General features: G+C 28.9%; 1 protein-coding gene across 2 annotated transcripts in view; it reads left to right on the top strand.

The window, feature by feature from the left end:
• The first annotated feature begins 255 nt into the window (after window positions 1-255).
• LOC100169299 overlaps window positions 256-13,670 on the top strand; it is a 32,765-nt gene continuing 19,350 nt past the window's right edge. The window contains exons 1-10 of one of the 2 annotated variants that reach the window (XR_003839451.1): window positions 256-528; window positions 2,557-2,628; window positions 4,347-4,553; window positions 4,779-4,823; window positions 5,820-6,082; window positions 6,188-6,347; window positions 7,882-7,959; window positions 8,372-8,485; window positions 11,605-11,745; window positions 11,842-11,979. Coding sequence is in view for 1 of the 2 variants with exons in the window: in XM_008187910.3 (XP_008186132.1) it covers window positions 426-528; window positions 2,557-2,628; window positions 4,347-4,553; window positions 4,779-4,823; window positions 5,820-6,082; window positions 6,188-6,347; window positions 7,882-7,959; window positions 8,372-8,485; window positions 11,605-11,745; window positions 11,842-11,979 (1,321 nt within the window). In the remaining variant the exon portion in view is untranslated. The remainder of the gene's footprint in view (window positions 529-2,556; window positions 2,629-4,346; window positions 4,554-4,778; window positions 4,824-5,819; window positions 6,083-6,187; window positions 6,348-7,881; window positions 7,960-8,371; window positions 8,486-11,604; window positions 11,746-11,841; window positions 11,980-13,670) is intronic. The other variant, XM_008187910.3, reaches the window with a different exon arrangement.

The raw sequence follows: 13,670 nt of genomic DNA, 5'->3' as shown, positions 1-13,670 counted from the left end.
CGAGTATGGTAATAAATATCAGTTATATTAAATATTCAATACATAGAAGTAAAAAATAACAGTGACAATTACTTATCAATAATAATAAAATATAAACATAAATATATCTTTCTGTATAACGTAATCATTGATTAAATAAACGTTTAAGTAATATAATATCATATGTACATGTAATAAATATCTATAAATATAAATATACATAATATACATTTAAAGTATAATCAATGACCTAACCTCTCATATTTATATTTATTTAAAAATTATAAAAATGTGTTGTACGTACTAAATATCTACCCACGCTCTTGTTCTCGGCATTTCCTATTTCCGATAGTTGGTTAATTTATTACAAACTGTTCAGTTATTATTTTTGACGATTTCTGTTGTGTTACGTTTCACGAATTTAATGAAAAAAAGATTGATCCGCTATGATTTATAAAAGCAACAAGTTATTGTATGTAATAAACTTGATTTTCATACACATTTTGGTCGTTTCTGAAAGCACAATTTTATTTCACCGTCACGAATATGGTAAGCACCGATACAAGTTTATGAATTAATATGAATTGAATTTAAAACTTATAAAACATTATACCATATGTAGTTCTACTAATTATAATACTTGATAACTTAGTGCACAATAATTAAGGTGATAGAAAATGTATGAACTAATGATGTTAAATATACCTAATAAATAAGATGATTATCTGAATGTTTGAATTCAAGCACCGATGTTTATTCAAAACAATAAAACTAACCCATGTAAATTATATTAATTATTTTCAATTATAATTAATCTTTTAAATTTAAACAGATCATATAAATAAAATATGTTCAACTAAATCAGATACAATGTATGATTATAAGAGTACCTACCTTAGGTACCTACTCTACTGTGAACTATATAAAGTATATACTATTAAGTATAACCATATAGGTTCGCATAATATTTTTCTTTACATAAATGCACGAATAAGAGAAAAATGATAAAAATTAAAAAAATATAAGACAGTATAAATTTTTAGAATTTCGTTGGAATTGATTTTCTTATAAATCTTAAACAAATTGTCATTTCATCTTATTTTATATAGAAATGGTACCTTAAATATGTGGATGTATATTGTATAGTTTAGTATAAACACCATTGTATAATATTTTTTATTTAGTATACATAAACATATATTAATTAAAAAATATAATATTACATAGAAAATAGTTTTATGATTGTTTATTTTTTTGTTAGGTATTTAAATTTGGATCATCAACAAAAATGTTAAATTTTTTACGAAATAAAATATTTTTTGTTTATTTAATACACTTAAATTAAATATTTAAATCTTTAAGAATGTGCCAAGAATAAACTGGATAAAAATTTAAAATCAATGATAAGACATGACGTATTTTGTTTAAAAAAAACATATTTAGTACCTATACTATAGGCTATACTATAGGTACTATAGGCTATACCTATACTATGGCTGCTACCTAGGTATCGGTAATTGCTTACTACTGGTATCTTTGTAAATACCATACCTTGGTAAATATTTAATACGTGTAGGTAGGTCGTATGTAAATAGGTAATTTAGAAGTGTTTCCATGAACATTTTATATTTAATTTAAAAATTACTTAAGTTTGTTATATTATTATTGTGATTATATAAATTTTAATCTATAAAAGTATACGGTATTAACGGTAACCCGAGAATACCGAAAATAAAATCAGCACTATTTGAGACTGCCTCTATATAATTTTTTGAAGTACCTATTTATCTTTTAAATATCATTTTGAAAGACGTCCTCATTCTGGGTATATTAATATTAGTATTTTTTTTTTTAATATTGGTCTCTTAAACAGTAGATTTTAAATGTTAAATCTAAATTTTTTTTTTAAACTATTTCATAATTTTATTGATTTCCCAAAAATTTTAGAACGTATAACTTCAAAGTAAATGTAAATAATTCAAGAAATAAACATCCTTTCTAATTTTTATTTATCAATTACTGAAACTAACTACATATCATACTACCCTGCTATTATATTAATGTCATGTGGAAACTTTTTCGACAACTTGGGCCTATTCAATATGACTCTAAATTCTTTAAATTGCTATTTTTAGATTATTTTAAATTTAATTAAATCAAAATTATTGTTTAATAAATTATCAAATTTTAAATTTCTAACAAGTATTTATTATATATATTTTTTTTCTCTATTATTTGTATACATTTTTACTATAACTCACGCATGCACTGCCATTAGGATACTATTGCAAATTGAAATTTTATTCCGTTAATAAAATATTAATATTATTATTATTACTATTATTATAACTGTAATCGGGCACCAAAAACATTATTATTTCTTAATTTATTGTATATGGACATGGTATATTAAATGTACAATTGTTGATAAAGATAAATTAAGTCTATATAGTAGGTGCACAAAATGTTTATTGTATTTAAATAAGTAAATAAGTAAATAATAAAATATATTATATTAGCTTATGAAGGTGAATATTTATAGTTTGATATTGTATAATTATTTTGTTTTTATTTTAGATGCTTATACTGATTTTGATATTACCACAATTTATAGAGTCACAGATATACCGTCATTTAATAGCAACAATGGTTTGTAAATTATTATTATTTGCTTTTTTAATAAAAAGTGCTTTACTAAAATAAACAATAGTGGTTCAATAATGAAAGCCAATTTGAATGTATAAAATGTTTAATTATTTGTACCTATAAGTACATAACCATAAGACCATTACAATTTTAACTCAATTCTCACTCATTTCTAACTCAAAATAATTTGCACATTTTCGTGGTTTTTACGTGTTTTGTCAACATTTGAACTTAAAATGCTTCTAAAAAAAATGTTTGACTACGGATTTTTAATATTTTTCAAATGTCATTGTAACAATATATAAAGAGCTTTATATTAAATTTTCAAGCTTTTTTTTTAACAAAAAAATAACATTTTATTGGAAAATGTAAATGTTTGTATACAGTTCAAAACAAATCAAAAAATATAAAACCATTTGGAATTTTAAATTTTGACCTACCATCAAACAGGATACTGTTACGTCCCAACTGACGTCTATATATATCAACTCAGAAAATGAATACGTGATGTATTTGGATACATTGTGTGTTTATCAACGATATTAAATACGAAATTACAATGTTTAAGCTATGGTGAGAGGTGAGCGGTGTTACGACCTGACTCTGAAATGATACCTAAGACTGTTATTGGTTTTACAACCTGCCTCCAAGTGTCTTGGGTATCTCTAACCGTCCGACAAGCTCTTGTCATGCTCTTCCTTATAAATTATCGTGTCCTTTGAAGTGGTTGGTCGTAGTAAGGGGCTAAATTCGGTTATGAGGCAGAGTTTGGGTATAGTACTTGGTATTCTGATCTACTCGCATGCTCCCGTACGAGTATTGAGTCTTTCTGAGGAGAGACGTGTGACAACACTTTTATAGTTGAATTGTTTAATAATGTGTTCAATACGCTCTTGCAATGACGTCAACATGTTATGTTATACTAATTGCCTTCTTAGTTATATCGTCAAATACTACTAGAAACGTGTGCTACTTTGTACATAGATAATAGGTACGTAACAATACTGTTATATAGTTGAAGCAGTTTTACTGTCCCAAATGTTAGTGACAGACACGAAAATTAGTAATTTAAATTAAAAATTAAAAAAAAAATCACACATCACTGTAAAATCAAAACATTCATCGCTCTGTTCAGAATCTAAAAATGAATCTACTCTTTTTATTTAGTACCTATGTGGATCACAAAAAGAGTGACTGCCCACTTTCAAATTTCCTAAATTATAATCAACAATTTTATTGAAATTTTATCGTAATTCACAGTGTGTACCTATTTTACATATTTTATGGCTTACATGATTATTAAAATATATTTAAACTAAATAAATCTTAATTGATAATTTGACAAATATTAATTTGTTGGCGATGAGATTCTGTAATGGATGGGTTAAATTTTAATTGAATTGCATACATGTAACCCAACTAATCCATTTCACCCAACTCAGTGAAACTGTTATTAAAATAATAAGTCAATGCAAATAAATCTACGTACTTACCGTGAAATGGTGTGAATACGATTGTGGTTTAATTAATAGCTTAAAATTAGTTTAGATAATTTGATTGTACTTTGTAGCTTGTATTGAAATTACATGTCAAAATTATAAAATTATACTCCACGAAATTATATTAATCTTAATATTTAAATAATTAAATATTAATTAATTTTTTTCACTTTAAATGTGCATGTTGTTTTGTATGTTAAATGGAATCATGAATTGTTTCAGGTACCTTCAATGGAATTAATTCAGTTATTGAAATACATTCAAGAACTAATGCTATTGGAATGCCCATACAAGACAACGCTGATGATATTCACACTATATCAATGAATATAAAAGAAATCATTGATCTTGGATCATTTCAGAATAATAGTCGAATGAGTACTTCGTATAACTCAAATGATTGGAATCAACAAAATATAGACTTAGATGGTGAGTTATTACTTATTAGTAGAGCCCAGATTCTAATTGACTTAAAATGGGTAATACATTGACATATTAAAAAAGTGTTATAATTTGTAAGCAATATATTTTATTTGCCCCCCCACTTACCCGGAAAAGTATTTGTCCTAATAATATTTGAAAATTTTAATGCAATTTTATCGTAGGTATATTATTTTTTGATTGTTTTCAATACATCATGTTTATTACCTATAGGATACCGTGGTTGTTCCAGTAATGTGTATCGAACGACGGATTCAGGTAATTTGAACACAATTTATATTATTCATTACGTTGTTCACATATATTTTGCTTACATTTATTATTTTGTTGGTATTTGACAATTTGAAGTTAGTATAATTTTAATTTTGTTTTAAACGCACAATCAAGACATCTAGGGATATGTAGGACTTTTCTTTATATAATATGTTTGATGGTCAATATAGTCTACCTATAAATAACTCACTTTATATAGATATAATGCAATCTAACTAGTTAATTTCAAATATAAGATATGTATGGGTCAGTTTTGTATGGTTGATTTATAGTCGATTTAGCTTTTTATTCGTTACCTATTTATTTACCCATTTCTATTCTACTTAAATATATAATTTGTCAGGACTACAAAACTTCAATTTATTAAAGTAGAAAAACTATTTGATATTTTATTAATAGTTTATTTACTTTTGGTAACGACTAAACGACCGCATACCTACTCATTACACGGAGGATATAAACAAAAACTGAGAGTCGAGGAGAAAAATATTTGGGTATATAAATAATTGATGTCTTAAACACTTATTTTAATCAACAGTATCGACTACGAACTGTTCGACGTTTCTGAGGATGCTAGATTATTGGCGTACAAACATAAACATATACATTTTAACAATAATAATAATAATAATAGTGTTGTAACTGTGGCCTGTATCTTACAGTAGGTATTATAATAGTTTAACTTTAACCATAACTTATGAAGAACCTTGTATACAAAGAATATGTGCAAAATACAAGGTCTAATTTTGTACAAGTATTATTACTATGCATTAGTGTGTAGCTATTTACCAAAGTAATTTAAAGAGACATTTTTATGGAGACTAATATTCTTTTTACAAACCACAAAAAACATACATACGAATGCATTCAAATCACTGTTCTGTAACTTTAAAAACGTCAATGTTATTTAAATTTCAAATAAATTCCAAAAATCCAACAATTACTTACATTATACTAATATACTGCGTTAATCATTTTCAGAAAACCAATTGAATAAATGCTATAACGCTTTTGAATATTATAGCTTCGGAAAATGCTTGTCGGACAATTACACGAGATATGATTTATCTGCTACCTGTAATTTTTTCAAGTTTTATTGGACACCCGATAAAGATGATCAAACATGTTTAACGATGACATATTATACCAGATATAATTCAGCCGACAAGCCTTTTTTTATTACAATGGATGTAAACAATGAATATAATAATACGTTGATATTATCAACCGTGTTGGAGCAATATGTACCTAATATTTTTTACTATAGACTCTGAGAGAATCAAAAATTATAATTATTTTTATTTAAAAGTTAGAATAATTATAACAATAACATTTTTTTTTTCATTCAGAATGGTATAACAACATTGAAAATTACTAACATTGATTTTAAGAACAATCAGGAATATAAATTATCATTAAAATTAACCACGACGGACAGATGGCAAGCTGAAAGGGTTGATCAATATTTTGCATTTGGACTCATACGAATTGCCCAATGTTCGAATTATGGTAAAATATACAAAAACAATTATACTTATCAAGATTGAAAATAAATGAAAACTGATGTGGGTTTTAAGCCACTTAGGTAGTGTACTTTCTTTTATGTAACTATAACTTAAGAGAACGCTACACAGGCAATGGCTGTCTACGACTTACAAATCCGTACATGACAAACATACGCTCAGCAGATCATGTTTAGCTTCGTTATTTTAAAAATTAGAGTTTATTGACATTGGCCTATTATAAAACTTGATACTAAGAACATTACATATGTTTGTATCCAAGGCTGGGCAAGTTAACGATTTTTTTTAACTTGTTAAGTTAAGTTATTTTAAAATAATTAAGTTAAGTTAAGTTAAAAATTACTCGTTTTTTTTTTCGTTAACTCGTTAAGTTAAAAGTTAACTTTGAAAAAAAAGTAACTTAACTTAGTGTAAAGTTAAAATTTGCTTATTTGCAAAAAGAAAAAATTCCAGTCATATTATATGGTTTATTAGATAGTTTTTCTTTACGTCCAAGAAAATTACTGGGTAAATTTAAAATGATACATCAAAGTAAAATCACATTCAAAAATTTGCGTTATTCTTCGGACGAAAATTAACTTAATTCAGATATTTTTTGAAATATAATTAACTTGAAGGTAACACGTTAATCTTGAAAAAAATTAACTTATTAAGTTAAAAGTTAATTTGAAAAAAAAAGTAACGAGTTGATCAACTTAATTAAAATTAACTTAACGTTTTAACTTAATTTTAATTTTTAGCTCGTTAATGCCCAGCCTTGTTTGTATCTGACTTTTTACGATAATTCAGTTTTTAAGTATGTTATAATTTATGACCATTTTTAATTTACGCTATTTTATATACTCCACATTTGCTAAAAGTTAAGTATCGTTAAAAAACCCACATATAAACACTTATAATAGTTTTACCATCAAGTTTCGTAATAGTTCAATCATTTTCCAAAGTTATGTGGGATATGTTAGGCACTTGTCAAACGGAGACAACAAATGCCTATGTTCTCTTAAATTTATTCACATATTCTGACTTCTGAGTGAAATTTATAGTCGGTTGTAAGCTAAGGTCTAATTTTGGTATGATGTACAGTTATAACATGAGGTACTTACAGGTAATATATACGTGTTTTAATAATTATAACAATATAAAATATTTAAATCATAATGCAGATTATAGGTAAAAATCTCGTATCACCCTAATTATATTGGTAAGTCCATGACACATCAATTTATTCAAATGCTGTATTTTTGACAGTAAACTATAATAATTTCAATTTAATGGCATAAATTTGTCATATTATAGACTATTGAAGGAATTTCCTTATTTAGTATATTGATTAGCCACGGAAATAGACAATTAAGATGATATGGAACTTTTAGGACATATTATAACTACTGATGTACCTAACTGCTGTATATCTTGGGATTTATCGAATCCGTCAAAACTTAATGAATATTCAATATTGATAACGATCGAAATTGAATAGGTTAATTCATAATAATATTATATATTTAATGTTTCCACAGATGAAGAAGATGTTCGAATTATTTCTGTAGATCATGTTTCTGGAAAAAAACCAAAACCATTCAATATTCTAGGAAACCGTATGTATTTAAAAATCCACATAATTTGATTAATAAACATTTTAATACAATTATTGATAAACATGAAAAAAGTATGTTATGATATCATAATTGTTTATTAGTGCTCTACACTAAACTTAAGGTTAGGTAAATTGATCATCTAATACACTCTGCTCCACGAGACTATCAACAAATTAATGTTTTAATATAAAAAGTTTTTAAAATTGTTCATAAATTCATTTTTATCAATTTAATAACTAGGCACATAACTTTGAATATCCCTTAATTGATGAGTGCTTTATTAAGTGCATGCGTATTTCATAGTTTTTAGTGCATTCAATTCACAGCCTTAGATACAATTTATAAATACTTCATCTGTATAAAGACGTAACATAATAGTTTTTAATGCATTGTAATTTATTATTGTTAACAGGTATAGTTGAACCTTCTAATTATCAAGGTTCATGTTTAAATGGTGGGTATTCTATTAAGCAATCGTCAAAATGCATTTGTCCTCCTGGTTTTAAAGGGCAATTTTGTGAGACAGGTAAGGAAAAATTAAATCTTTACTATTTACTGTCATAGTAAACATACAAATAATATCAATATTATAGATAATTAAATAAAGAGGTAGCGCTAGATTTGCACTTGCCCTATTTCTCCTCACACGTTCCTGCATTCCTCTGCACTCCTAAAATTATCGGCCCGGCTCCACGTCACCCACTCAACTGTTCGTTATCAGTCCGCATTCTATCTCAGTCCGCCGTTATTTTATAGTGATTTTTGGCACCACCCATGCGCAATAACGCGTTGTTCCCTGAAATGAAGTGAATTTTGGACACAACTTGATATACGAGCAAAACACACGTAGCTCCGTCCATTATATATAATCTAAGCTTCTTATATAAGCTATCGAATAGGTACTACGTATATTGAAATAAGCACAGTTTTAAGTGTACCTATTATATAATAGAAAATAAATAAGATTTTAATGTCAAATAAGTAATTATATTATAAAACATGCATAAAAAAATAATAATCTTTCTTCAAGTTTAAGTATAGGGACTAAAAATAATAAATCAGACATTCAAATAGATAGATACAATTATATCTCAGTCCTCTCTATAAAATATTTAGTCGGATCTCCTTTCTACCACGTCCCCGAAATATTATTGATCCATCAATATTATATTTGTCTATTACTAATAAAACTTAATTAATTAGGTAAAAGAAGAGGTGGCATTCATGTGTCAGGTGATCTACTACCTCTTTTTAGGTGTATCAGGTGATCTACCGTATTATACAAGGTGTAGTTGGTGATCTACAATTATTATTACTTATTATAATGTTATATTATACTATTATTATACGCACATTATTGCAGATTGCAGTGGGACAGCATTGCGATAACGATTAATGAAATTTACAATATGACTACGAGTCATTAGCAATGTTGCTAGATAGGTTGGTTTCAAATTTTTCGTTGGTCGGAGTTTGTCTATAATGCGTGCGTCTGAATTTTATAAAATAATTATTGATGAAAAATCAACTGTACATTGTTTACAACTTCACAATTTACAGTGACAGTGACACGCCAAATTGTAAAAAATGTGATTCTGACACAAACATTGTGTTCAGAAAAAAATGACTTTCTTCTGGCGAACAACATGAGTACCAAAGCTTAAGATGCGTTAAAAAAGGATGCATGACATTCCAGTCTCTGCGTCAATACAGTATATTTTTTTACTTATACGGATTTGAATAATAAATGTAATTCTAAATTGTCACTGGGACAAATTGTACAGTTAGTTTTTTACTGGTTAGAAGACATGAGTATTGTAATCGTTTGTCGGCTTACTGGACGTTCTAATAAAATAGTAGTAGACTGGTACAATTTATGCCGCGATGTATGTTGTAAATTTTATGAAAATCGGAAAACTATGGGTGGACCTAATGAATGTGTTCAAATTGACGAGTCATTACTGCAATAAAAAAGGAAATACAATAGAGGCAGGATTCTACTGGGTGATCATAGACGTGCAAATTTAACGGATTACGATAGTTCTGATTCTGATTCTGAAAATATTTCTCCTAAAAACAGGAATATAAATTATGGCAAATGAGTAGAAGGACCTTGGGTTTTTGGAATGTGTTGGCGGTGTGATGATTTTCTTGAAAAACGTATTTTTGTTGTTGAACGTCGAGATAGAGCTACACTTCGTTCAGAAATTGAAACGAAATACTTCCAGGAACAACAATAGTGTCAGATAAATGGAAACAATATAAACATTTTCAAAATAATATAGGTAATAATCACTTGACTGTAAACCATTCTAAAAATTTTGTCGACCTACTAACTGGAACCAACACCCAGAAAATAGAATGCATTTGGTCACATCTTAAAATGAAAATACTTTGAAAAATATATAGCACTACATCGGAACTTTTACCTCATCATCCAGTGGTGCAGGAACTATTTTTCATGAGGGGGGGGGGGCAAAGTTTAAAACACCTAACAACTATTATATATTTATTTGTGATTAATAACAGAAAACCTTTCTTAATATTTTATTATTTTAATGTTTATATAGGTAATATATTATAATATAAGAATTATATAAATGTATTGATATAATTATTATATAATATAAATATTAATAATATTTATGTATACTATAATATATTTATAGATACATTATATTTAGGCATTTATGTATTGAAACAAAACTCAAAACATATTTACTTTATACCTGAAATTATATTCAAAAGTAACAATATATAAATAAAAATTACTCAATATGTTTATTAGGTATGTATTATGTTAAAATAATAAATAATAAATCGATAATTATAATAATAATAATAATAATGTTATTAGGCACATTCATACATTCATGAAAATGAGACCAATTTTGAATACGTAATCGTATAAATTAAACGTAATTTACGATTGTATACCCTTTAATTTAAATGTAGTAGGGGGGGGGTAAAAGTATACTTTTGTCCCCCTTGGATTATATCTGAGGGGTCAATTACCCCCACTGTCCCCCCCCCCCCTTGTCCGACGCCACTGTCATCATCTGATTGAAGCATGGTGGAGATCAGTTAATCCTCAAAATACTTTTTTAAATTTTTAAATGATTCTAAAAATGTTTACTGTAATTTATATTATAATTATATTTGGCTAATTATTTTTATTTTTATATTTTACGAATATTTGTATGATACGACGTATACTTGTAATAAAAAAATATAAAGTGTTTTTATACTATTAAAACGTAAATCACTCGTCCTGAATTTGCAGGTCACCCCCCACCACCCCCGCAGTAGATCACCTGCTACACGAATGCCGAATGCTTTATAAGTAACTAAATCATGGGAAGTAACTCTTACTCATATTTATATCCCTTTTCTATAAATTAAGATTACAAAAATTCAAAATAAATTTAACATCTTTAATAATTGTATACAAAAAAAAAGGAATATCAAACAATTTAAATTTATATTATGTTCTAAATAAGTAGTAAAGTAAAAAAAATATAAACCAATTTAAACATTATTTTGGTGTATAAAACTGAAAAGAATAAATAAATAAATAGACCCGCGTCTGAAAGACTAAATGTCTGGATACGACTTAACTGCAATTTAATAATTAATTAATTTTAGGTTGTGGGGTAAACTCCTATGGATCTGACTGTAAAGGAGTATGTTCTATATGGTCTGATAAAATGTGTCGTGGTATGTTCATGTGTACAAGTTATGGATGTACATGCCCAGCGGGACTAACCGGTCCATCGTGTAACGAAGGTAAATAAAAAATATACAGACTTGATGAATATGATTGTATACAAAAAAAGTGCTGTCATCAATAGTTAATTGAATATTTATTATTTCATGATTTAGACTGTACAATGGGTACATATGGAGCTGATTGTAGACAAACTTGTTCCGAGCATTGTCTTAATAATATGTGTGATCAATATACAGGTGTCTGCTTATATGGTTGTTCAGTCGGATATATACTACCATATTGTAGAGAAAGTAAGAATATTTTGTTAAAACATTAAAAATTAGGTTAAATTAATGAAATACGTCGAATGATATAAATATTTAATAGTAAACAAACATATTAGGTATTTATGAATGACATAATATATTTTGTTTAATCAAATAAATCCATAATATTCTGCACGAAAGATTATCCCTACCTGGCTTTTAATTACTTAATTTTTAAATTAGAGTTTTATACAGGTTTAGTGACTGTCACCTATCTGGTAATAATTATGATGTGTGCGAGTGGGCTGCACACGTAACCGTTTTGAGTGGACTGTATTAAGGAAAGAAAAAAAAATAGAAGTAAGGTAAAGAGATTATATACATATATCAAAATAATTTTGTAACTCCAAATACGATGAAAGGCAATTGTATTACGTTTACAGACAGGAATAAAAAGAGGGTTCGAACCACTTAACAATATTAACAATGATAACAATTATAATGATGAGTGTGAGTTAAGTACGACCTGATCGACCTGGTATGGCACGAACGATGATGTTGAAGGTGTTGAGTGATGACTGATGATACTGCTGGCGATGACGGTGAAAGTGGTGGACGGCGGTGTCGCGAACTTTGCACGAGCACAGAGCGTGACAGATACTCACGATTACACTACGCGTTGGACAAGCACGCCAAATTAACAGTGCGACGACGCTGTATTTGAGTGTTCTGCGGTTAGACCGGGAGAACTCGACAGTTTTGGGTACACGGACGCCAAATGTCAGCACATCCGACTGTGAATCGGATGGCACTCAAATACAGAGAACAAAAATAATAAAATGGAAGGCGTCGGCTGCGGAACTATACGTTGCACAAAAATGGCACGTCGACACTGACGGTCGGACCTTTGTACATACACGCACACACTTTGATACGACAACAACAACGTCGGTGCAACGAACGTCGCGTATACACACTCGAGATAACGCGTCCACTACCGCTGATATGACCGGCGGCAACGGTTGGTCGCGACAAAAAAACAGCTGTGTCGGCGACGGCACTGTTCAGCGGCGGCCGTGGAAGACGCACGCACGCGCGTATGTGAGTGTACGCGACGTATTTGTTGTTCTGTACCGAACATTTCCTCCCCACGTTGAAAGACGAAGGACTTTCAAAATGAGGCAGAACTTAAAGACTGGTATTGTTGAATTTCGCGGTCGACCAAGTGGTTCCAATCTCCCTAACAGTTATACATGCAAAACATAATAAAAAAAAAAAGAAAGAAAATACAGTGGTTTTATTAAGACAAGAAGGAATTGAGGAAATGGAAATGCATGGTTACGGTTCGATAGGCAACCGCACAAGCTTCACAACCGGACGCTTGAAAACACCATCCTGGGTGCGCACAGAGACGACCCGTACGACTTCGTCGGAACCGGGGTGAACGTCGATTATGCGCCCCAAACGCCATTCCGTTGGTGGCCGAGAAGGAGCTTCTACGATTACCAGATCGTTGATTCTCAGGTTCGGAGACTGTTTGAACCATTTGTGACGGGATTGAAGTGTGGACAAATACTCGCGGGACCATCTTTTTCAATACGATTGGTGACATTGTCTGATTAGTTGCCATCGATTGAGCCTGTTGATCCTTGTATCAGTGATATCGGGTTCGGGAAGTGCATGGATGGGTTGTCCGATCAAGAAATGGCCTGGGGTCAACGCACTTAAGTCATGCG

The sequence above is a fragment of the Acyrthosiphon pisum genome, chromosome A2, assembly GCF_005508785.2.
Source record: "Acyrthosiphon pisum isolate AL4f chromosome A2, pea_aphid_22Mar2018_4r6ur, whole genome shotgun sequence".
NCBI lineage: Eukaryota > Metazoa > Arthropoda > Insecta > Hemiptera > Aphididae > Acyrthosiphon > Acyrthosiphon pisum.
This window is presented reverse-complemented; position numbering and strand designations above follow the sequence as displayed.